Source organism: Mustelus asterias, unplaced genomic scaffold, assembly GCF_964213995.1.
Source record: "Mustelus asterias unplaced genomic scaffold, sMusAst1.hap1.1 HAP1_SCAFFOLD_257, whole genome shotgun sequence".
NCBI classification, from domain to species: Eukaryota; Metazoa; Chordata; class Chondrichthyes; order Carcharhiniformes; family Triakidae; genus Mustelus; species Mustelus asterias.
The window spans coordinates 581,580-605,927 of NW_027590224.1; the positions used below are offsets into that span (position 1 = coordinate 581,580).

General features: G+C 52.1%; 1 protein-coding gene across 4 annotated transcripts in view; it reads left to right on the plus strand.

Annotated features, from left to right (window-relative positions):
* LOC144485972 (CD276 antigen homolog) overlaps positions 1–23,744 on the plus strand; it is a 60,742-nt gene extending 36,998 nt beyond the window's left edge. The window contains exons 3-7 of one of the 4 annotated variants that reach the window (XM_078204056.1): positions 12,126–12,189; positions 12,981–13,325; positions 15,224–15,262; positions 16,291–16,399; positions 18,404–18,578. In XM_078204056.1, coding sequence (XP_078060182.1) covers positions 12,126–12,189; positions 12,981–13,325; positions 15,224–15,262; positions 16,291–16,399; positions 18,404–18,572 — 726 coding nt within the window. In that variant the 3' untranslated portion in view covers positions 18,573–18,578. Of the gene's footprint in view, positions 1–12,125; positions 12,190–12,980; positions 13,326–15,223; positions 15,263–16,290; positions 16,400–18,403; positions 18,579–23,673 lie in introns of those variants that run through there. The other 3 variants (XM_078204049.1, XM_078204057.1, XM_078204048.1) reach the window with 3 other exon arrangements.
* Positions 23,745–24,348: the final 604 nt, after the last annotated feature.

Here is a 24,348-nt window from a genome sequence, read left to right on the forward strand (position 1 = left end):
CTGACCTTCTGACAGTGCAGCACTCCCTCAGTACTGACCCTCTGACAGTGCGGCATTCCCTCAGTACTGACCCTCTCACAATGCAGCACTCCCTCAGCTCTGACCCTCTGACAGTGCGGCACTCCCTGAGTACTGACCCTCCCACAGTGCATCATTCCCTCAGTACTGACCCTCTGACGGTGCAGCACTCCCTCAGTACTGACCCTCTGACAGTGCGGCACTCCCTCAGTACTGACCTTCTGACAGTGCAGCACTCCCTCAGTACTGACTCTCTGACAGTGCGGCACTCCCTCAGTACTGACCTTCTGACAGTGCGGCACTCCCTCAGTACTGACCCTCTGACAGTGCGGCACTCCCTCAGCACTGACCCTCTGACAGTGTTGCACTCCCTCTGGACTGACCCTCTGACAGTGCGGGACTCCCTCAGTACTGACCCTCTGACAGTGCGGCACTCCCTCAGCACTGACCCTCTGACAGTGTGGCACTCCCTCTGGACTGACCCTCTGACAGTGCGGCACTCCCTCAGCACTGACCCTCTGACAGTGTGGCACTCCCTCTGGACTGACCCTCTGACAGTGTGGCACTCCCTCAGTACTGACCCTCTGACAGTGCGGCACTCCCTCAGGTCTGACCCTCTGACAGTGCGGCACTCCCTCAGTACTGACCCTCTGACAGTGCGGCACTCACTCTGTACTGAGCCTCTGACAGTGCGGCACTCCCTCAGTACTGACCCTCGGACTGTGCGGCACTCCCTCAGCACTGACCCTCTGACAGTGCGGCACTCCCTCAATGCTGACCCTCTGACAGTGCAGCACTCCCTCAGCACTGACCCTCTGACAGTGCGGCACTCCCTCATCCTGGCCCTCTGACAGTGCAGCACCCCCCCTGACAGTGCGGTGCTCCCTCAGTACTGACCCTCTGACAGTGCGGCACTCCCTCAGTACTGACCCTCTGACAGTACGGCACTCACTCAGTACTGACCCTCTGACAGTGCGGCACTCACTCAGGACTGACTCTCTGACAGTGCGGCACTCCCTCAGTACTGACCCTGTGACAGTGCGGCACTCCCTCAGTACTGACCCTGTGACAGTGCGGCACTCCCTCAGTACTGACCCTCTGACAGCGCGGCACTCCCTCAGTCCTGACCCTCTCACAATGCAGCACTCCCTCAGCTCTGACCCTCTGACAGTGCGGCACTCCCTGAGTACTGACCCTCCCACAGTGCATCATTCCCTCAGTACTGACCCTCTGACGGTGCAGCACTCCCTCTGGACTGACCCTCTGACAGTGCGGCACTCCCTCAGTACTGACCCTCTGACAGTGTGGCACTCCCTCAGTACTGACCCTCTGACAGTGCAGCACTCCCTCAGGACTGACTCTCTGACAGTGCGGCACTCCCTCTGTACTGACCTTCTGACAGTGCAGCACTCCCTCAGTACTGACCCTCTGACAGTGCGGCATTCCCTCAGTACTGACTCTCTGACAGTGCGGCACTCCCTCAGTACTGACCTTCTGACAGTGCGGCACTCCCTCAGTACTGACCCTCTGACAGTGCGGCACTCCCTCAGCACTGACCCTCTGACAGTGTTGCACTCCCTCTGGACTGACCCTCTGACAGTGCGGGACTCCCTCAGTACTGACCCTCTGACAGTGCGGCACTCCCTCAGCACTGACCCTCTGACAGTGTGGCACTCCCTCTGGACTGACCCTCTGACAGTGCGGCACTCCCTCAGCACTGACCCTCTGACAGTGTGGCACTCCCTCTGGACTGACCCTCTGACAGTGTGGCACTCCCTCAGTACTGACCCTCTGACAGTGCGGCACTCCCTCAGCTCTGACCCTCTGACAGTGCGGCACTCCCTCAGTACTGACCCTCTGACAGTGCGGCACTCACTCTGTACTGAGCCTCTGACAGTGCGGCACTCCCTCAGTACTGACCCTCGGACTGTGCGGCACTCCCTCAGCACTGACCCTCTGACAGTGCGGCACTCCCTCAGTACTGACCCTCTGACAGTGTGGCACTCCCTCAGTACTGACCCTCTGACAGTGCGGCACTCCCTCAGTACTGACCCTCTGACAGTGCGGCACTCCCTCAGCTCTGACCCTCTGACTGTGTGGCACTCCCTCAGTACTGACCCTCGGACTGTGCGGCATTCCCTCAGTACTGGCCCTCTGACTGTGTGGCACTCCCTCAGCACTGACCCTCGGACTGTGCGGCACTCCCTCAGTACTGACCCTCTGACAGTGTGGCACTCCCTCTGTACTGAGCCTCTGACAGTGCGGCACTCCCTCAGTACTGACCCTCTGACAGCGCGGCACTCCCTCAGTCCTGACCCTCTCACAATGCAGCACTCCCTCAGCTCTGACCCTCTGACAGTGCGGCACTCCCTGAGTACTGACCCTCCCACAGTGCATCATTCCCTCAGTACTGACCCTCTGACGGTGCAGCACTCCCTCTGGACTGACCCTCTGACAGTGCGGCACTCCCTCAGTACTGACCCTCTGACAGTGTGGCACTCCCTCAGTACTGACCCTCTGACAGTGCAGCACTCCCTCAGTACTGACCCTCTGACAGTGCGGCACTCCCTCTGGACTGACCCTCTGACAGTGTGGCACTCCCTCTGGACTGACCCTCTGACAGTGCGGCACTCCCTCAGCACTGACCCTCTGACAGTGTGGCACTCCCTCTGGACTGACCCTCTGACAGTGTGGCACTCCCTCAGTACTGACCCTCTGACAGTGCGGCACTCCCTCAGGTCTGACCCTCTGACAGTGCGGCACTCCCTCAGTACTGACCCTCTGACAGTGCGGCACTCCCTCTGTACTGAGCCTCTGACAGTGCGGCACTCCCTCAGTACTGACCCTCGGACTGCGCGGCACTCCCTCAGTACTGACCCTCGGACTGTGCGGCACTCCCTCAGTACTGACCCTCTGACAGTGCGGCGCTCCCTCAGTACTGACCCTCTGACAGTGCGGCACTCCCTCAGTACTGACCCTCTGACAGTGCGGCACTCCCTCAGTTTTGACCCTCTGACAGTGCAGCGCTCACTGAGCATTGACCCTCCCACAGTGCGGCACTCCCTCAGCACTGACCCTCGGACTGTGCGACACTCCCTCAGTACTGACCGTCTGACAGTGCGGCACTCACTCTGTACTGAGCCTCTGACAGTGCGGCACTCCCTCAGTCCTGACCCTCCCACTGTGCGGCACCCCCTCAGTGCTGACCCTCTGACAGTGCGGCACTCCCTCACTACTGACCCTCTGACAGTCTGGCACTCCCTCTGTACTGACCCTCTGACAGTGCGGCACTCCCTCTGTACTGAGCCTCTGACAGTGCGGTGCTCCCTCAGTACAGACTCTCTGACAGTGCGGCACTCTCTCAGCACAGACCCTCTCACAGTGCAGCTCAACCTGAGTACTGACCCTCTGACAGTGTGGCACTTCCTCTGTACTGATCCTCTGACAGTGCGGCACTCACTCAGGACTGACTCTCTGACAGTGCAGCACTCTCTCAGTACTGACCCTCAGACAGTGCGGCACTCACTCAGGACTGACTCTCTGACAGTGCAGCACTCCCTCAGTACTGACCCTCTGACAGTGCAGCACACCCTCTGGCAGTGCGGTGCTCCCTCAGGACAGACCCTCTAACAGTGCGGCACTCCCTCAGTACTGACCCTCTGACAGTGTGGCACTCCCTCAGTACTGACCCTCTGACAGTGCAGCACTCCCTCAGTACTGACTCTCTGACAGTGCGGCACTCCCTCAGTACTGACCTTCGGACAGTGCGGCACTCCCTCAGTACTGACCCTCGGACTGTGCGGCACTCCCTCAGCACTGACCCTCTGACAGTGCGGCACTCCCTCAGTACTGACCCTCTGACAGTGCGGCACTCCCTCAGCTCTGACCCTCGGACTGTGCGGCACTCCCTCAGTACTGACCCTCGGACTGTGCGGCACTCCCTCAGTACTGACCCTCTGACAGTGTGGCACTCCCTCTGTACTGAGCCTCTGAAAGTGCGGCACTCCCTCAGCATTGACCCTCTGACAGTGCGGTGCTCCCTCAGTACTGACCCTCGGACTGTGCGGCACTCCCTCGGCACTGACCCTCTGACAGTGCGGCACTCCCTCAGTACTGACCCTCGGACTGTGCGGCACTCCCTCAGCACTGACCCTCTGACAGTGCGGTGCTCCCTCAGTACTGACCCTCGGACTGTGCAGCACTCCCTCAGCACTGACCCTCTGACAGTGCGGCACTCCCTCAGTACTGACCCTCTGACAGTGTGGCACTCTCTCAGTACTGATCCTCTGACAGTGCGGCACTCCCTCAGCTCTGACCCTCTAACTGTGCGGCACTCCCTCAGTACTGACCCTCGGACTGTGCGGCACTCCCTCAGTACTGACCCTCGGACTGTGCGGCACTCCCTCAGTACTGACCCTCTGGCAGTGCGGCACTCCCTCAGTACTGACCCTCTGACAGTGCTGCACTCCCTCAGTACTGACCCTCTGACAGTGCGGCACTCCCTCAGTGCTGACCCTCTGACAGTGCAGCGCTCACTCAGCACTGACCCTCCCACAGTGCAGCACTCACTCAGCACTGACACTGCCACAGTGCGGCACCCCCTCAGTCCTGACCCTCTGACAGTGCAGCACTCCCTCTGACAGTGCGGTGCTCCCCAAGTACAGACCCTCTAACAGTGCGGCACTCACTCTGAACTGACTCTCTGACAGTGCGGCACTTCCTCTGTACTGACCCTCTGACTGTGCGACACTCCCTCAGTCCTGACCCTCCCACTGTGCGGCACCCCCTCAGTGCTCACCCTCTGACAGTGCGGCACTCCCTCAGTACTGACCCTCTGACAGTCTGGCACTCCCTCTGTACTGACCCTCTGACAGTGCAGCACTCCCTCAGTACTGACCCTCTGACAGTGCAGCATTTCCTCAGTACTGACCCTCTGACAGTCTGGCACTCTCTCAGCACTGACCCTCTCACAGTGCAGCTCACCCTGAGTACTGACCCTCTGACAGTGTGGCACTTCCTCTGGACTGACCCTCTGACAGTGCGGCACTCTCTCTGTACTGATCCTCTGACAGTGCGGCACTGCCTCAGTACTGACCCTCTGACAGTGCGGCACTCCCTCAGCACTGACCCTCTGACAGTGCGGCACTCCCTCAGTACTGACCCTCTGACAGTGCGGCACTCTCTCTGTACTGACCCTCTGGCACTGCAGCACTCCCTCAGTGCTGACCCTCTGTCAATGTAGCAATTCCTCAATACTGACCCTCTGACAGTGTAGCACTCCCTCAATATCAACCGTCTAGCAGTGCGGCACTCCCTCAGTACTGACCCTCTGACAGTGCGGCACTCCCTCAGTACTGAACCTCTGACAGTGCAGCACTCCCTTAGCACTGACCCTCTGACAGTGGGGCACTCCCTCTGTACTGACCCTCTCAAAATACGGCATTCCCTCAGTACTGACCCTCTGACAGTGCAGCACTCCCTCAGTACTGACCCTCTGACAATGCACCTCTCCCTCAGTACTGACCCTCTGACAGTGCGGCATTTCCTCAGCTGTGACCCTCTGACAATGCATCTCTCCCTCAGTCCTGGCCCTCTGACAGTGCAGCACCCCCCTGACAGTGCGGTGCTCCCTCAGGACAGACCCTCTGACAGTGCGGCTCTCCCTCAGTACTGACCCAATGACAGTATGGCACTCACTCAGTACTGACCCTCTGACAGTGCGGCACTCACTCAGGACTAACTCTCTGACAGTGCAGCACTCCCTCAGTACTGACCCTCTGGCGCTGCAGTTCTCTCTCAGTACTGACCCTCTGACAGTGCGGCACTCCCTCAGTACTGACCCTCTGACAGTGCAGCACTCCCTCAGTACTGATCCTCTGACAGTGCGGCACTCCCTCAGTACTGACCCTCTCACAATGCAGCACTCCTTCAGCTCTGACCCTCTGACAGTGCGGCACTCCCTCAGTACTGACCCTCTGACAGTGCAGCACACCCTCTGGCAGTGCGGTGCTCCCTCAGTACAGACCCTCTAACAGTGCGGCACTCCCTCAGCACTGACCCTCTAACAGTGCGGCACTCCCTCAGTACTGACCCTTTGACAGTGCATCACTCCCTCAGTACTGACCCTCTGACAGTGCAGCACACCCTCTGGCAGTGCGGTGCTCCCTCAGAACAGACCGTCTAACAGTGCGGCACTCCCTCAGCACTGACTCTCTGACAGTGCGGCACTCCCTCAGCACTGACCCTCTGACAGTGCGGCGCTCCCTCAGTACTGACCCTCTGGCAGTACGGAACTCCCTCAGTACTGACCCTCTGACAGTGCAGCACTCCCTCAGTACTGACCCTCTGACAGTGCAGCACTCCCTCAGTACTGACCCTCTGACAGTGCGGTGCTCCCTCTGACACTGAGCCACTCCCTCAGCACTGACCCTCTGACAGTGCGGCACTCTCTCAGCACTGACCCTCTGACAGTGCGGCACTCCCTCAGTACTGACCCTCTGACAGTGTGGCACTCCCTCAGTACTGACCCTCTGACAGTGCGGCACTCTCTCAGTACTGACCCTCTGACAGTGCGGCACTCCCTCAGTTCTGACCCTCTGACAGTGCGGCACTCCCTCAGTACTGATCCTCTGACAGTGCGGCACTCCCTCAGTACTGACCCTCTCACAATGCAGCACTCCTTCAGCTCTGACCCTCTGACAGTGCGGCACTCCCTGAGTACTGACCCTCCCACAGTGCGGCACCCCCTCAGTCCTGACCCTCTGACAGTGCAGCACACCCTCTGGCAGTGCGGTGCTCCCTCAGTACAGACCCTCTAACAGTGCGGCACTCCCTCAGTACTGACCCTTTGACAGTGCAGCACTCCCTCTGACAGTGCGGTGCTCCCTGAGTACAGACTCTCTGACAGTGCGGCACTCTCTCAGCACAGACCCTCTCACAGTGCAGCTCAACCTGAGTACTGACCCTCTGACAGTGTGGCACTTCCTCTGGACTGACCCTCTGACAGTGCGGCACTCTCTCTGTACTGATCCTCTGACAGTACGGCACTCACTCAGTACTGACCCTCTGACAGTGCGGCACTCCCTCAGTAATGACCCTCTGACAGTGCGGCACTCCCTCAGTACTGACCCTCTGACATTGCGGCACTCCCTCAGTACTGACCCTCTGACAGTGCGGCACTCACTCAGGACTGATTCTCTGACAGTGCAGCACTCCCTCAGTACTGACCCTCTGACAGTGCAGTTCTCTCTCAGTACTGACCCTCTGACAGTGCGGCATTCCCTCAGTACTGATCCTCTGACAGTACGGCACTCACTCAGTACTGACCCTCTGACAGTGCGGCACTCACTCAGGACTGACCCTCTGACAGTGCAGTTCTCTCTCAGTACTGACCCTCTGACAGTGCGGCACCCCCTCAGTCCTGACCCTCTGACAGTGCAGCACACCCTCTGGCAGTGCGGTGCCCCCTCAGTACAGACCCTCTAACAGTGCGGCACTCCCTCAGTACTGACCCTTTGACAGTGCGGCACTCCCTCAGTACTGACCCTCTGACAGTGTGGCACTCCCTCAGTACTGACCCTCTGACAGTGCAGCACTCCCTCAGTACTGACTCTCTGACAGTGCGGCACTCCCTCAGTACTGACCTTCTGACAGTGCGGCACTCCCTCAGTACTGACCCTCGGACTGGGCGGCACTCCCTCAGCACTGACCCTCTGACAGTGCGGCACTCCCTCAGTACTGACCCTCTGACAGTGCGGCACTCCCTCAGCTCTGACCCTCGGACTGTGCGGCACTCCCTCAGTACTGACCCTCGGACTGTGCGGCACTCCCTCAGTACTGACCCTCTGACAATGTGGCACTCCCTCTGTACTGAGCCTCTGACAGTGCGGCACTCCCTCAGCACTGACCCTCTGACAGTGCGGTGCTCCCTCAGTACTGACCCTCGGACTGTGCGGCACTCCCTCGGCACTGACCCTCTGACAGTGCGGCACTCCCTCAGTACTGACCCTCGGACTGTGCGGCACTCCCTCAGTACTGACCCTCTGACAGTGCGGCACTCCCTCAGCTCTGACCCTCTAACTGTGCGGCACTCCCTCAGTACTGACCCTCGGACTGTGCGGCACTCCCTCAGTACGGACCCTCGGACTGTGCAGTACTACCTCAGTACTGACCCTCTGACAGTGCAGCACTCCCTCAGTACTGACCCTCTGACAGTGCGGCACTCCCTCAGTACTGACCCTCTGACAGTGCGGCACTCCCTCAGTACTGACCCTCTGACAGTGCGGCACTCCCTCAGTACTGACCCTCTGACAGTGCGGCACTCCCTCAGTACTGACCCTCTGACAGTGCAGCGCTCACTCAGCACTGACCCTCCCACAGTGCGGCACCCCCTCAGTCCTGACCCTCTGACAGTGCGGTGCTCCCTCAGTACAGACCCTCTAACAGTGCGGCACTCACTCTGTACTGACTCTCTGACAGTGCGGCACTTCCTCTGTACTGACCCTCTGACTGTGCGGCACTCCCTCAGTCCTGACCCTCCCACTGTGCGGCACCCCCTCAGTGCTGACCCTCTGACAGTGCGGCACTCCCTCAGTACTGACCCTCTGACAGTCTGGCACTCCCTCTGTACTGACCCTCTGACAGTGCAGCACTCCCTCAGTACTGACCCTCTGACAGTGCAGCACTCCCTCAGTACTGACCCTCTGACAGTGCAGCATTCCCTCAGTACTGACCCTCTGACAGTGCAGCATTCCCTCAGTACTGACCCTCTGACAGTCTGGCACTCTCTCAGCACTGACCCTCTCACAGTGCAGCTCACCCTGAGTACTGACCCTCTGACAGTGTGGCACTTCCTCTGGACTGACCCTCTGACAGTGCGGCACTCTCTCTGTACTGATCCTCTGACAGTGCGGCACTCCCTCAGCACTGACCCTCTGACAGTGCGGCACTGCCTCAGTACTGACCCTCTGACAGTGCAGCACTCCCTCAGCACTGACCCTCTGACAGTGCGGCACTCCCTCAGTACTGATCCTCTGACAGTGCGGCACTCCCTCAGCACTGACCCTCTGACAGTGCGGCACTCCCTCAGCACTGACCCTCTGACAGTGCGGCACTCTCTCTGTACTGACCCTCTGGCAGTGCAGCACTCCCTCAGTGCTGACCCTCTGTCAATGTAGCAATTCCTCAATACTGACCCTCTGACAGTGTAGCACTCCCTCAATATCAACCGTCTAGCAGTGCGGCACTCCCTCAGCACTGACCCTCTGACAGTGCGGCACTCCCTCAGCACTGACCCTCTGACAGTGCGGCACTCCCTCAGTACTGACCCTCTGACAGTGCAGCACTCCCTCAGTACTGACCCTCTGACAGTGGGGCACTCTCTCAGTTCTGACCCTCTGACAGTGCAGCACTCCCTCAGTACTGACCCTCTGACAGTGCGGCACTCCCTTAGTACTGACCCTCTGACAGTGCAGCACTCCCTCAGTACTGAACCTCTGACAGTGCAGCACTCCCTCAGCACTGACCCTCTGACAGTGGGGCACTCCCTCTGTACTGACCCTCTCAAAATACGGCATTCCCTCAGTACTGACCCTCTGACAGTGCAGCACTCCCTCAGTACTGACCCTCTGACAATGCGGCACTCCCTCAGTACTGACCCTCTGACAGTGCGGCTTTTCCTCAGCTCTGACCCTCTGACAATGCATCTCTCCCTCAGTCCTGGCCCTCTGACAGTGCAGCACCCCCCTGACAGTGCGGTGCTCCCTCAGGACAGACCCTCTGACAGTGCGGCTCTCCCTCAGTACTGACCCTCTGACAGTATGGCACTCACTCAGTACTGACCCTCTGACAGTGCGGCACTCACTCAGGACTGACTCTCTGATAGTGCAGCACTCCCTCAGTACTGACCCTCTGGCGCTGCAGTTCTCTCTCAGTACTGACCCTCTGACAGTGCGGCACTCCCTCAGTACTGACCCTCTGACAGTGCGGCACTCCCTCAGTACTGACCCTCTGACAGTGCGGCACTCCCTCAGTCCTGACCCTCTCACAATGCAGCACTCCTTCAGCTCTGACCCTCTGACAGTGCGGCACTCCCTCAGTACTGACCCTCTGACAGTGCAGCACACCCTCTGGCAGTGCGGTGCTCCCTCAGTACAGACCCTCTGACAGTGCAGCACTCCCTCAGTACTGACCCTTTGACAGTGCATCACTCCCTCAGTACTGACCCTCTGGCAGTCCGGCACTCCCTCAGTACTGACCCTCTGACAGTGCGGCACTCCCTCAGTACTGACCCTCTGACAGTGCAGCACTCCCTCTGACAGTGCAGCACTCCCTCTGACAGTGCGGTGCTCCCTCTGACACTGAGCCACTCCCTCAGCACTGACCCTCTGACAGTGCGGCACTCTCTCAGCACTGACCCTCTGACAGTGCGGCACTCCCTCAGTACTGACCCTCTGACAGTGTGGCACTCCCTCAGTACTGACCCTCTGACAGTGCGGCACTCTCTCAGTACTGACCCTCTGACAGTGCGGCACTCCCTCAGTACTGACCCTCTGACAGTGCGGCACTCCCTCAGTACTGATCCTCTGACAGTGCGGCACTCCCTCAGTCCTGACCCTCTCACAATGCAGCACTCCTTCAGCTCTGACCCTCTGACAGTGCGGCACTCCCTCAGTACAGACCCTCTAACAGTGCGGCACTCCCTCAGTACTGACCCTTTGACAGTGCATCATTCCCTCAGTACTGACCCTCTGGCAGTCCGGCACTCCCTCAGTACTGACCCTCTGACAGTGCGGCACTCCCTCAGTACTGACCCTCTGACAGTGCAGCACTCCCTCTGACAGTGCAGCACTCCCTCTGACAGTGCGGTGCTCCCTCTGACACTGAGCCACTCCCTCAGCACTGACCCTCTGACAGTGCGGCACTCTCTCAGCACTGACCCTCTGACAGTGCGGCACTCTCTCAGTACTGACCCTCTGACAGTGCGGCACTCCCTCAGTACTGACCCTCTGACAGTGCGGCACTCCCTCAGTACTGATCCTCTGACAGTGCGGCACTCCCTCAGTACTGACCCTCTCACAATGCAGCACTCCTTCAGCTCTGACCCTCTGACAGTGCGGCACTCCCTGAGTACTGACCCTCCCACAGTGCGGCACCCCCTCAGTCCTGACCCTCTGACAGTGCAGCACACCCTCTGGCAGTGCGGTGCTCCCTCAGTACAGACCCTCTAACAGTGCGGCACTCCCTCAGTACTGACCCTTTGTCAGTGCATCACTCCCTCAGTACTGACTCTCTGACAGTGCGGCACTCCCTCAGTACTGACCCTCTGACAGTGCAGCACTCCCTCAGCACTGACCCTCTGACAGTGCATCACTCCCTCAGTACTGACTCTCTGACAGTGCGACACTCCCTCAGTACTGACCCTCTGACAGTGCGGCACTCCCTCAGTACTGACTCTCTGACAGTGCGGCACTCCCTCAGTACTGATCCTCTGACAGTGCGGCACTCCCTCAGTACTGACCCTCTCACAATGCAGCACTCCTTCAGCTCTGACCCTCTGACAGTGCGGCACTCCCTCAGTACTGACCCTCTGACAGTGCGGCACTCCCTCAGCACTGACCCTCTGACAGTGCGGCACTCCCTCAGCACTGACCCTCTGACAGTGTGGCACTCCCTCAGTACTGACCCTCTGACAGTGCGGCACTCTCTCAGTACTGACCCTCTGACAGTGCAGCACTCCCTCAGTCCTGACCCTCTGACAGTGCGGCAGTTCCTCAGTACTGACCCTCTAACAATGCGGCACTCCCTCAGTACTGACCCTCTGACAGTGCGGCACTCCCTCAGCACTCACCCTCTGACATTAAACTCTCAGTCTCAGGGTTTATAGATCTTTAACAGCCCTTCAGTATGACTGGGCTTAAAAGCCTTACACAGTGACCTTTCCCCATCGTGCCCTGGCAGCAGCTGCTCCAAGCTTGAGTGTGTCCCTCAGCACATAATCCTGGGCAGGAGGACAATTCTTTGCACTGGAAGTTTTGGGCAGTCCAATCATCAATCTGAGCAGGAAGTGAATCAGTTGTAAAGGGGGTAACTGTGTTTTCTTGTTGCAGGGACACACCTTCCACAAACTCCTGCTGCTGCTGCTGCTGCTCAGTGTTGTTGCTGCTGTTTCAGGTAAGAGCTGTGACTGCTGGAACATTTCAGCTCTGATCAAAGGGTGGGGGGATCAGGAATACATCTTGCTTTAAGCTGCTGTGTGAACTGTAAGTGGAGCCAATGAGGGATTGGGCCCCGTAGCTTCACACCACACACAATGATCATCAGAGCTGAAAGGAAGGCAGCTAATGTCTTCACATTAACCCCTGTGAGGTGAACAGTGGGATCTGGACACCGAGCAACACTCAGTGACACTGGGATGGGTGCCTGGGTGACATTGGAATGATGACTGGGTGACACTGGAATGGGTGACAGGGATCAAGTGGAACTGGGATGAGATCCTGAGCTCTGGGATCAGGAGTCTGGGACCGCACTGGGATCAAATAGAGCTGGGAATTATCTAGGAGCGTGGGGAGTCGGGTCATCAGGTTGGTGAATCCATTTGGTTTTCGGGTCAGTTTTCAGCTCCTGAGTTCCACCTCACATTGTCCACCCCCCAGTCTGTGATTTTTCTCCCAAGGGGAGGTGACCAATATCCTGATGTGTTCTCCCAGCATGTGGACAAATGGAAAACATGTGATTGAAAGTGCTGTCCAGCTGCTCTGTGCTTCCAAATATCCAGCACAAGCTGGGTTTAGTTGAAGGCCCTCAATGCCTGAGCTTTAACCTTCCCACACAAATGAAAGCAGTGAGGTATTGATCAGTGCTTCTTGTAAATCAAGCATGGCAGTGTAACCATGTGAAGCTTGGGATGTAATGTACCAGCAGGGAGGTTATATCTGTGGATAAATACTTTCAATCTTTTCCAGGTGACTCGCCTGTCCCAGTTTCTGGGTTCCTTGCGGAGCAGGTTGTGCTGCCTTGTACCTACAACGGGAATGTCCCAGTCTCAGATTTACAGGTAATCTGGGGGACACCCAAACATAAATTTTTGCACAAGTTTGTCAATGGAAACGATGATTTGAGGGAACAAGACCCACGGTTCAGAAACAGAACAAAGCTGTTCAGAGATCAACTGGAACAAGGAAACTGGTCAGTTCTGCTCTCGGACCTCAGGGAGTCAGACCAGAGCGAGTACGAGTGTCAGATTTACAAGAGGACGAGTGCAGGATATTATTGGGAGCAATTTGATCTCGTCTATCTCTCTGTAACAGGTGAGAGGTTTCTGTTTCAGAAATTCTGTATTTAATCCCTGATTTTATGGGTTCAGTCATGCAGTGGTTATGTTATGAAACAAATAATCCCGAGAATGTGGGAGAATCCCGAGGGCGGCACGGTAGCACAGTGGTTAGCACTGCTGCTTCACAGCTCCAGGGTCCTGGGTTCGATTCCCGGCTCGGGTCACTGTCTGTGTGGAGTTTGCACATTCTCCTCGTGTCTGCGTGGGTTTCCTCCGGGTGCTCCGGTTTCCTCCCACAGTCCAAAGATGTGCGGGTTAGGTTGATTGGCTGTGCTAAAATTGCCCCTTAGTGTCCTGAGATGCATAGGTTAGAGGGATTAGTGAGTACAATATATGGGGGTAGGGCCTGGGTGGGATTGTGGTCGGTGCAGACTCGATGGGCCGAATGGCCTCTTTCTGTACTGTAGGGTTTCTATTCTATTCTATTCTAATGTGAGTTCAAATCCCACCATGGCACTTTCAGAATTTAAATTCAGTTTATGAAATAAAAATCTGGAAATATAAAGTTGGTCCTAATAAAAGTGACCAGGAAACTGTTGGATTATAAAACCCCGACTGGTTCACTAATGTCCCTTTAGGGAAGGAAACCTGCCATCGTGCAGAGGGATCTGGGTGTTCTAGTGCTTGAATCACAAAAGGCTGATATACAGGTACAACAAGTAATTAGCAATACTAATGGACCGTTATTGTTTGCTGTGAGGGGACTTGGATAAAGTAATGAGGTTATGTTTCAATTGTACGGGGCATTGGTGAGACCACATCGAGAGTATTGTGTACAGTATTGGTCTCCTTATTTAAGGAAATATGTAACAGTGTTTGAAGCGGTTCAGAGAAGGTTTACCAGACTAATCCCAGGAAGGGGCTGGGTGTCTTATGAGGAAAGTTTGGAGAGGTTAGGTCTGTATCCACCAGAGTTCAGAAGAGTAAGAGGCGACTTGATGGAAACCTTTAAGATCCTGAGGGGTATCGACAGGGTGGATGTGGAGAGGATGTTCCCTCTTGTAGGAGAATCTAGAACCAGGGATCACTGATTAAAAATTAGGGCTCTCACTTAACATGGAGGTGAGGATAATTTCTTCTCTCTTGGTAGGTTGTGAGTTTCTGGAACTCTCTGCCTCAAATGGCAGTGGATACAGTGTCTTTGAATATATTTAAGGCAGAGTGAGATAGATTCTTGATTAACGAGGGTGAAAGGTTAATAAGGGGATGGGGGGGTGAAAGGTTATCAGGGGTCGGCGGGAATGTGTGGTTGAAGTTAGTCAGGTGAGCCATGATCTTATTGAATGGTGGAGCAGGCTCGAGGGGCCGCCTCCTGCTCCCAATTCATATGTTTGTATCGATGTACGTGTGTACCCAGTCTGGTCTATATGTGACTCCAGTCCCACATTAACCTGGGTGACTTTTAACTGCCCTCTGACTTGCTCAAACACTTCAATCAGTTTGTATCAAACCACTGGACAGAGAAACCAGAATAAAACTGAAGGGATCACTGGCTGTGACCCAGGTATTGAGTCAGAATGTTGGGGTGCAGGAGGTGGGGTCTGTAACACCTCTCAGGCAGCCTTGACAAGACCCAGTGCACTTACCTTGTTCCCAGTAGGCCCAGGATCCTGTGGGGATTCTCTCCACGGGGATGTAGGCTGCTGGGAATGATCCTGCTCAGGGGAACTCTGGAAAACTTCCATTCTACCCATCACAGTTAATGCAATCCTGTTGGACTTTTCACTCTGCCGACCCTGTTCCTGATCCTTCCTGATCAGTTTGAGTCGAGTCTCGTTGCTCCCTGGATGTTTTTCCCTAAAGCCCGATAGTCTTTGACCATTTCTGTAGTTTGTGTCACACACAATACTAAACATATTATGTTTTCTTTAGAGCGACTTCCTACACCTGGACCGAACACACCTGTACCAGGTAAATCTGTTTCTAAACTACTGCATGTGTTTTCAGCGTGTTGCATCATTCTGGATAGACAGCGAGTAACACTGGAAGGTTTGAAAGTAAAGTTTATTAGTTTATTTATTAAAAGTTATTTATTAGTCACAGGTAAGGCTTACATTAACACTGCAATGAAGTTACTGAGAAATTCCCCAAGTCGCCACACTCCGGTGCAAGTTCGGGTCAATGCACCCTAACCAGCACGTCTTCCAGACTGTGGGAGGAAACCGGAGCACCCGGAGGAAACCCACACAGACACAGGGAGAACTTGCAAACTCCACACAGACAGTGACCCAAGCCAGGAATCGAACCCGGGTCCCTGGCGCTGTGAGGCAGCAGTGCTAATCACTGTGCTACTGTGCCACCCAAGAATGATTGTGTGAGAATGAGTGATGTGAGTCACTGTTACCTGTAACTGGTCCTGCAACCACTGGGATTTGTTATTTCTGTTTCTGAGTCTCACCTTCCTGTCCCTCAGATACAGAACTGTGAGGATTCCTGCTTCCCACGAGCATTAGTGTTTCTGGAATTCTGTGTGGAAAGTCTGGGTACAATTTTACCCAAACCCACCTGTTGGGAAACTGATGGGATTGGATGTAACACTGGGTGAAGTCAGTGGAGAGAAATATTTACCCGGGTGTAATCCGGCATTCCACACAATCCCGTGGCCTTTTCCGATTGGTAAATTATTTTAAAATCTCCTGCTAGTTCAGCGTGCTGTTGGGTTGAATTAGAGGGAGGCTGCTGCTACTCAGTGTCCAGTTATCTCTATTGGAAAGCATGTATCGATCACATTGTGGGGCAGTGTGTGTGTGCAAGGAGCTGTGGGGTGACCTGGTGTATGTGTGATTATCGGTGTCTAAACTCCCACATCCCTCCAGGACTAGAATTAACCAGGGATCTGTCTGTACTGGGGATGGTTCTGAAACACTCGGTGCTGAAGGTCTCTGCTGTTAGTTTTGTGAGTGTGTCCCAGTCTGTTAATGGCTTCGTTCTGTCTCTAGGTCCTGGACTCCCGGATAGAGCAAGAGTTGGATTGGGAATCGGAATTCTTGTTGCTGTTTTTGTTGTTGCTGGAATTGGGATTTACATATTCCGAAAGCGACAAAGACGGTGAGTTCCAGAATGTTCCACTGTTTCCATTGGGATCCTGTTTTTGGTTTATAATGTTTGTTCAATGTTGCTGAACTCCAGAACTGTCCATTTACTGAGCTGTGAGGATGCTTCAATCCACCCTATCATTGAGCAGCGTTAACCAGTCACTTCCAGCTTGTCATCCTTTTGCTGCTGAACAGTCCCCGTGGATTGGAAAGGAGCGAATATTATCCCACTGGGAGAACCAGTGGATGAGGAATGTATCTGGGATTTCAGAAGGTATTTGATAAGGTGCCACACAATAGGTTGTTCCGCAAGACATGGGCTCAGGGGATTGGGGGTAATGTAGCATGGATTGAGGATTGGTGAGTGGACAGAAACAGAGGAGGGACAATGGGTGATTTTTGGTTGGCAGGATGTAACTGGTGCTGCCGGGATCAGTGCTGGAGCCTCAGCTAATCACAATCCATGTCAATGATTGTGATCAGGGGAGAGAGTGCGATGTGTCCAAGTTTACTGACGATAGAAAGTGGGAGAGTAAGCGGTGAGGAAGATACAGAGATATTAACAGGTCAGGTGACTGGGCACGGAGGTGGAACAGGGAATATAATGTGGGTAGTGTGAATTATCCACGTTGGTGGGAAGAATGGAAAAGGAGAATATTCAGAGTGAGAGACTGGGAAATGTGGGCATTGTGAAGGTTTTGAGCGTTCATGTCCAATGTAAATGAATCAAAGTTAACCTGGTCTCCTTACCCAAGGAAGAGGATGTTCCTAATGTGGAGGAGGTGTGACACATTGCTTCCCTAATGGTTCCTGAGCTGTGTCTGTGCTGTTAGGAGAACCGGCCAATATTCCCAGGAGTCTGGAAGAATGAGAGGTGATCTCATTGAAACGCATAATATTCCCAGTGGCCTTGACAGGGTCACCCTCCTCCCTCCACAGACGGACACACTCACACACCCCTTTCCCCACACGCAGATAGCGAATGAAACTATTGGTCACAGTCTGAGGACAAGGGGTCGAACATTTTGCCTCAGCTCATTGGCTCCTGAAACCCTCATCAATAACGTAATTTATTCTAGTCTGAACTATTCTGACATCACCCCCGTCCTCATTGACTGGTTCAATTCTAACATTCCCATTCTAGTTTCCACATTCCCCTCTGACCTCACCCCTTCCTCATCTCTGTAACTGAGCCAACCACGCAATCCTCCGCACTCCAATTCTGTCCACTTGGTGCGTACCTCAGTCCCCATCGCTCCACCATTGGTGGCCGTGCTTTCAGCTGCCTGGGGCTCATGTCCTATAGCGAAGGAAATCTACCATCCTTACCTGATCTGGCCTACATGTCACTCCAGACCCACAGCAATGGTTGACTCTTAATTACCATTAGGGATGGACAATAAATGCAGGCCCAGCCTGTGACACCCCTATCCTACAAACTAAATAATAACTCCGGAATTCTCTGCCTCTCCCTCTGTTTTTCCCCCTGTCTCAAATTCCGAGTATTCTTTGATCTCTCCTCTGAAGCATTTCTGGATTTCCTCTAAAGGTGCTATGTAAATGCAGTACGTTGTAATTCAATCTCCTCCTGCACTTTTCAGACCTCCCCCTTAACCCGGACATCAGAGGATTCAGTCACTGGGAAAGCCATCTCGGATTTCCTTGTCTCACTCAATATCCACATCTCCGTGCTCACCGCCTATCCCCACACACACCCCTCACAGTGGCAGCAGGAACTATTGCAGGGTTCTCTAACTCTATCCTCTGACCCTCCCTCTGTGGGTCAGCACATCTCCTGTGGACTGTCCAGCTCTTGCCCGTTGCCTCCCCGATAAGCCTCCTCTCCACTCTGTGCTCCATCACCGTGCAGCTCCTGTGACCCAGTTTCCAGCGGCCGTTGGTACCCAGGATATTGAGTGGAATTTAATGGGTCTGTGCTCCTGAACGGCTCCTTTACTCACCTGGCCAAAGTGTTGGATTCTTTTCATTCTGAACTCTGCTGTTTGTTCTCTTCCAGGAAACAAAACAGACACACGATCGATCAAAATGAAGCATCTAACGGTGTCCCTTTGACAGAGGTGACCTGTTCAGGTGAAGCACGGGGCCTTCTGACAACAGCACCTGAGCATCAGGATGGAGCGTCTGGAGAACAAAACCTTCTGGGGAATGGGACTGTCCAGCACTGAATCACTTTGCACTGAATCACTTTGCACTGAATCACTTTGCACTGAATCACTTTGCACAGCCCTGGGTAACCACCACAGCCTCAAGAAAACTGACTGATGCCAAAATCCCTTCTGTAATTGTTTCCAATCAGTATTTATTTAATGTATCTCAGTATTACTGTCGACGAGGACATTGACAATCGACTGTCGAAGACTAACAGCTCCTTTGGCCACCTCTTGAATGTGTGTTGAAACCATTCACTACCCGTGTCTAACAGAACTCGGGTTTACAGAGAGATTGTCATTACTGCCCTCTTGAGTGGGTCAGAATGATGGGTTCGGTACAGAAAACAAATGGAGAGCTTCCATCAACACTGCCCTCGATCCATCATGAACAGCAGACGGCAGAACTACATCACAAACAATGATGTTCTCAACAGCACCAATCTGTCCAGAACTGAATACCTTCTCTTCCAACACCAATTACACTGGGCAGAGTGTGTGTCACACACTTAGACTTAGAACAGTACAGCACAGAACAGGCCCTTCGGCCCACGATGTGGTGCCGAGCTTTATCTGAAACCAAGATCAAGCTATCCCACTCCCTATCATCCTGGTGTGCTCCATGTGCCGATCCAATAACCGCTTAAATGTTCCTAAAGTGTCTGACTCCACTATCACTGCAGGCAGTCCATTCCACACCCCAACCACTCTCTGCGTAAAGAACCTACCTCTGATATCCTTCCTATATCTCCCACCATGAACCCTATAGTTATGCCCCCTTGTAATAGCTCCACACGGGAGGGTTCCAGAATGTCAAAAGCAGAACTTGATGAGGATATATTATGCTGACTTTCACAGAGACAAGACTTTGCATGATCTTCACCTGTGAAGAACCTGCCATTATCAACATTCCTGTGACAGACTGTGTCCAAACCCACTGACAGGAGCATACAGAAACACCTTTAGCATTGATCACTCCCTGTGTGAGATGGTAACTCACAAAATATCCTGTTGATGAGTGAATGGGAACATCAGAGTTTCTGATGAAGTTATTAACTTGTTGTCAGTGTGGGTGATGCTGCCAGGGCCCCATTTAGTGTCCATCTCTGCTTGAGCCACTGCAGTCCTTGTCGTGATGGTGCTCCCAGTGATGAACATGGAAGAGGTTTCACAAACTCCCTTTACAGCAGCATCTCCATGTGCCCTCTCTCCATGAGCCTGACATCTTAATGTGTGGTGCCTTGAATTGGACACCATTCTGCTGCTCATGTCTAACTAGTGATTTATAACTGTTCAGAACAGCCTCCTTACATTTGCACTGTTTTTGTATTTAGAAACCTCTCTCTGGGTGCGTGTAGCTGCGACCCAGCATCATTGCATTAATTTATGAATCTTGTGGTTACAAATTTTCACTCTGCAATTCCTTCACTTTCACAGCATTATTTGCATAATTTATGGTCCACATTCTGTGTATTACTCAGTCCAAGCTAAGTGCCGACGAATGTTATATTTTTACAGTGCGATCTCTATCCTGTTTTGAATGTTATGTTTTTATGATGTGCATAAACAGTTAGTGTTAATGAGTAGATGCTCTCTCTGTTTCTGTTTAATGAAGCAGCTAAATGCGTGCCTCAAAGATTGGTGTGGGTGAAATGGGATTGAATTTATGGGACATTGGCACCAGTACTGGGGGAGAAGGGACCTGTTCCGATGGGACAGTCTCCATCTGAATCATGCTGGGAACCAGAGTCCTAGCGAATCGCATAACTAACTAGGACTTTAAACTGAATCGGGGGGGGGTGGGGAGGGTTCATAATCCTGGTAGTTTGCTCACTGTTAGGCTTATTGCAGGGTGTCTGCCAATGCCTAGCATATCATAGAGCACAAGTTCCCCTCTAAAGAGGTTAGTGTTATCATGGAATGATAAAAGGAGGGAATGAGATGTTAAGGGGTTAACATCCCATGAATTTGCTATGATCTTGGTTTTTTAACTTAAAAAAAGTGTGCGAGCTAAGCAAACTTTTGAACTTGCAAATGCAGATAAGCTTAAAACTGTCTGGAACAATTTTTGCTGGTAACATATTCCCCATATCAACTCCTAATGTGTCCTTGTTTCTGAAAGATAGAATTCGTTCTATGTGCAAAATAGAGTCCCAAGACATATGGGAAACATTTATTATCTCACACTGGAGCAATGGTGGACGTGTGGTTTTTATGGCAACCGGGGGGTTTTTCGACATATTTATGTTTTTTCAACTGTCTTTGTATTTTGCTGTGGCTAAAAACGTGATTTGGCTGAAGTAATACTGTGTACATGACGAATTACTGTAAAAAGAGGATAAAGGGAGAGACATCCCCCCGGTTTGAGGGTTAGGTGTTAAAGGTGGATGTTCGCAAGAGCCCACCGAGGGAGGTAAAGGTTCGGGTTTAGAGGCCCCAGTCCGGGAGTAATTGAGGTTCGACTCCCTCGGTCGGTAGCAATTGCTTTTTTTAAAAGGGAGGGAGTGTGCAGTGTGTGTTACAGATTTTTGAGAGAAAGGAACTATGTTCTCTCAAATTACTAGGGAAATATTATAAATTAATTGGAAAATTGATTAGAGAAAATCTGAGGTTGACCTAATAATTTGAGTAGTTTTTGTATTTCAGTGTGTTTGTGTGGTCTGGTTGCTTGTCGTTGCAATAGATTGAAAGAAAGCCTGTTTGTTCTTGTGGCAGAAAAAAAGTAAAGGGTGGGAATGAGGTGAAGTTGGAGACGTGACTGCTTGTGCCGATCGAAGGGAGGTGCCAGTCTCAAACACGCAGCCTTGGACCGAAGGTCAGGACACTGAAGTGGGCGTAGAGGCAACAAGGCACTGCAGAGCGTGAAGTACAAGTGGTCAAAGTCTCTTAACAATGGGTCAAACTTTGGATAAGTCAGGGGATGGGACCCCTTTATATAAAATGTGTCGTGAAAACCGGAAAGACGAGGAGCTACTCAGAAGCTTGTCAGGGTGTCTTAAAAAAACTGGGAAATGAAAATTGGCCACAAGGGGAAACTTGGGTTGTAGATCAATGTATTAAAACAGAAGAGGCTATTCGAGAGCCCATGAATTAACCGAGAAATGAAAGCTGGCCAGCTGGGGGGGGATAACACACGTAGGAGAGGGATCAGTGAATGTGATAATGAGGGAAACTCGAAAACCTGGGAAATGTTGAAGTGGGAATGTGAGAAGTATGAGAGACGAAACCGAGAACAAGGATTAGAATGGCAAGCTGAACAAAGGAAAGATAAAAAACCGGAGGTACCTCCTGACACATCTGGCATGCCAAAGTTGTTCCAAAATACCGATACTGACGAACAACAGGAGGATTGGAGAAGGTAACCTCGCGCTCCGACCGCTCCCCAAATCCAACCCCAACCAAACAGTTAAAAAAACAAAATTTGCATTCGCGCAGCACCTGATGACATTGCTACAGAAATATTTCAAGGTGCTCCAGGTACAAGGAATTACTTTCATTGTAGGGACTGCAAACAAATCCCTATTTGGCCTCATTGTGCAACAAATATTTTCCCAAAAATTTTAATCAGGAGTGACATTATAACAGAAGAAATACTGGTGAGGTGCACACAAAGTTAGTGAATGCAGTGGTTGTGATTTTTGAATTTCTAGACTTAAGTGGCTCATTAAACAATTTATATTTGTAACACCAAAATATTTTCACTCAGAAAAACTGAAGGAAGCTCAGCCTTTTCAGTGCTGGTTGCAAAAGAAAGATGTGCAACTGTAGGAAAGAGTTTAAAAAATATAAGTACAAGTTAAAAAGCAGCTGCTTGAGCATGTATTCCCGGCTCACCTACACCAAACTTAAGACATTTCAGTGGCAGATTAAGTCCCCATTATGCATTTTTTGAGTCAGAAACTTTCATTTACACCTTGGAAGTATGAAAAACTAGTAAGGTTTTTATACAAAATGGGAGCCAACTTTACCAGATTAGGGTATTGAAAGTAATGTGTCGGGGGAAAATACCAACACAATTACCAACACAAGCTGATACAACTGGAGTTAACTGGAACTTAGACAATGTAACCAGTATATTGAGGCTCAACTCTTCTAGCCCTTTTTAGGTCAATTTGAAAGATGCCAATTGAAGTTTACTCTGTAAATGGCCCATTGTGTACAGGAGTCATTTACATTTAGCTAATTTAATTAGAAAATGTCTCATTGGCTCAATAATTTCCGGTATAATTTTCAACATTGGTCAGTTTTTTTCTTCTGCGGGTTAGCAATTAAGTTTGCTGAAACATTTGGAAATGAATTCAGACAATTTGTATTAAATTGGCAGAAAGTGGTTTGTGTAAACGCTCCTGAATCCATAATGGTCAACTTACTGTTGAGAGATGCACAGTGGAAGGCAACATTGTGTAAAAATACGCCAAGTCCTTCTCAGCCCTCGTACTGTTGTTGGTACCGTAAATTAAGCTCTCGCAGTTCCCGCTCTGAGTCTCCATATTGAGAGCAAAGAGGGAACAGATGCACCTTCTTATAGACTCGTGCTTGTCCACCTTGGTTATTCAGCACTTTTCAAAGTCAGTAAACACCCCTTTTATCCTTTTATGTACAATTAATTGCGTGATGTTAAATTTGTGGCAGTGGTATTTCCCCCTTCCGATTCCAATAATAAAGTTACATCAGGGAGAGAGGGACAGGATCCTTTTAAAACCCATGGGGGAAACCAGAAAAAAACCCTCTTTCACTATCTTGAGATTAAAGTCACACAATGCCACCATCTGCTGGCGGCCCACAGCTACTGCAGGCGCTGCTGTTTGTGAACCTCAGACAAGTTCAGTCACTCCATGCCTGCACCTGGGAACCGGTTACTGCAGAGTGAATATTGAACAATATTAACAGGGATTAAATTTATCCTAAAAGTAACTGATGTTTTTGGGAATAAATTAATAATCTGGCAATCAGGATCAATAAAATTATCTATTTAAAAAAGGTTCGATCTCTCACTGTGACATGATCCCTGAAGTTCCCTTCACTAAAAAATTAAAAACTATTTGTATTAGAATTTGTACAAAAGTATTAAGAGTGCACAGTGTCTGGGTACATCTTTCACTGCCTTGTTCTTCTGCAGGTCATACTTTGGTTGGCTCACATGAAGAGCTTAATTTTCTTTGAACACGACGGGCATCCCAGATATTGTCACTGTTCAGAGCTGACGGGGACGGCCCTGCCTCTGAAAAGGACATTTGGAAGGTGCATGGATGTTCACATTCTGCGTCATCAGGCCTTTGGGTTACTCCAATCGGCCAAGTGTGTAAACATGATGCTTTGTTGCCTTTGCTTATTGTCTTCATTCTGATACCCACCTTGGCAAGGAGGGAATGAGTGGTATTATGCTCTGTAACGGTGGCACCCCCGACTAGCTGAGGCAGCCCAGTCTCGTATAGCATCATGTTTGACATGCCAGCAAAACAATGTTGGTCAAGGGGTGAGATGCTCGCCAGGATGAACACCCTTGCCAGGTGGACCGTTTGAATGTATTCAGCTAGATTTTATTGAATTGCCGCGTGTACCTTGCTATCAGTATTGTCCTGTGATTGTTGGTGTATTTAGTAGATGGATAGAGGCTTTCCCAACAACAAATAACAAGGCCTCGACGGTAGTAAAATTGTTGCTAACTGAAGTAATACCAAGGTTTGGGGTGCCTCGACAAATTAGTTCAGATAATGGCCCCCACTTTGTAGGAAAAGTCAATAAGGAATTGTGAGATGCATTACACATCCAACAACAATTCCACTGTGCCTAC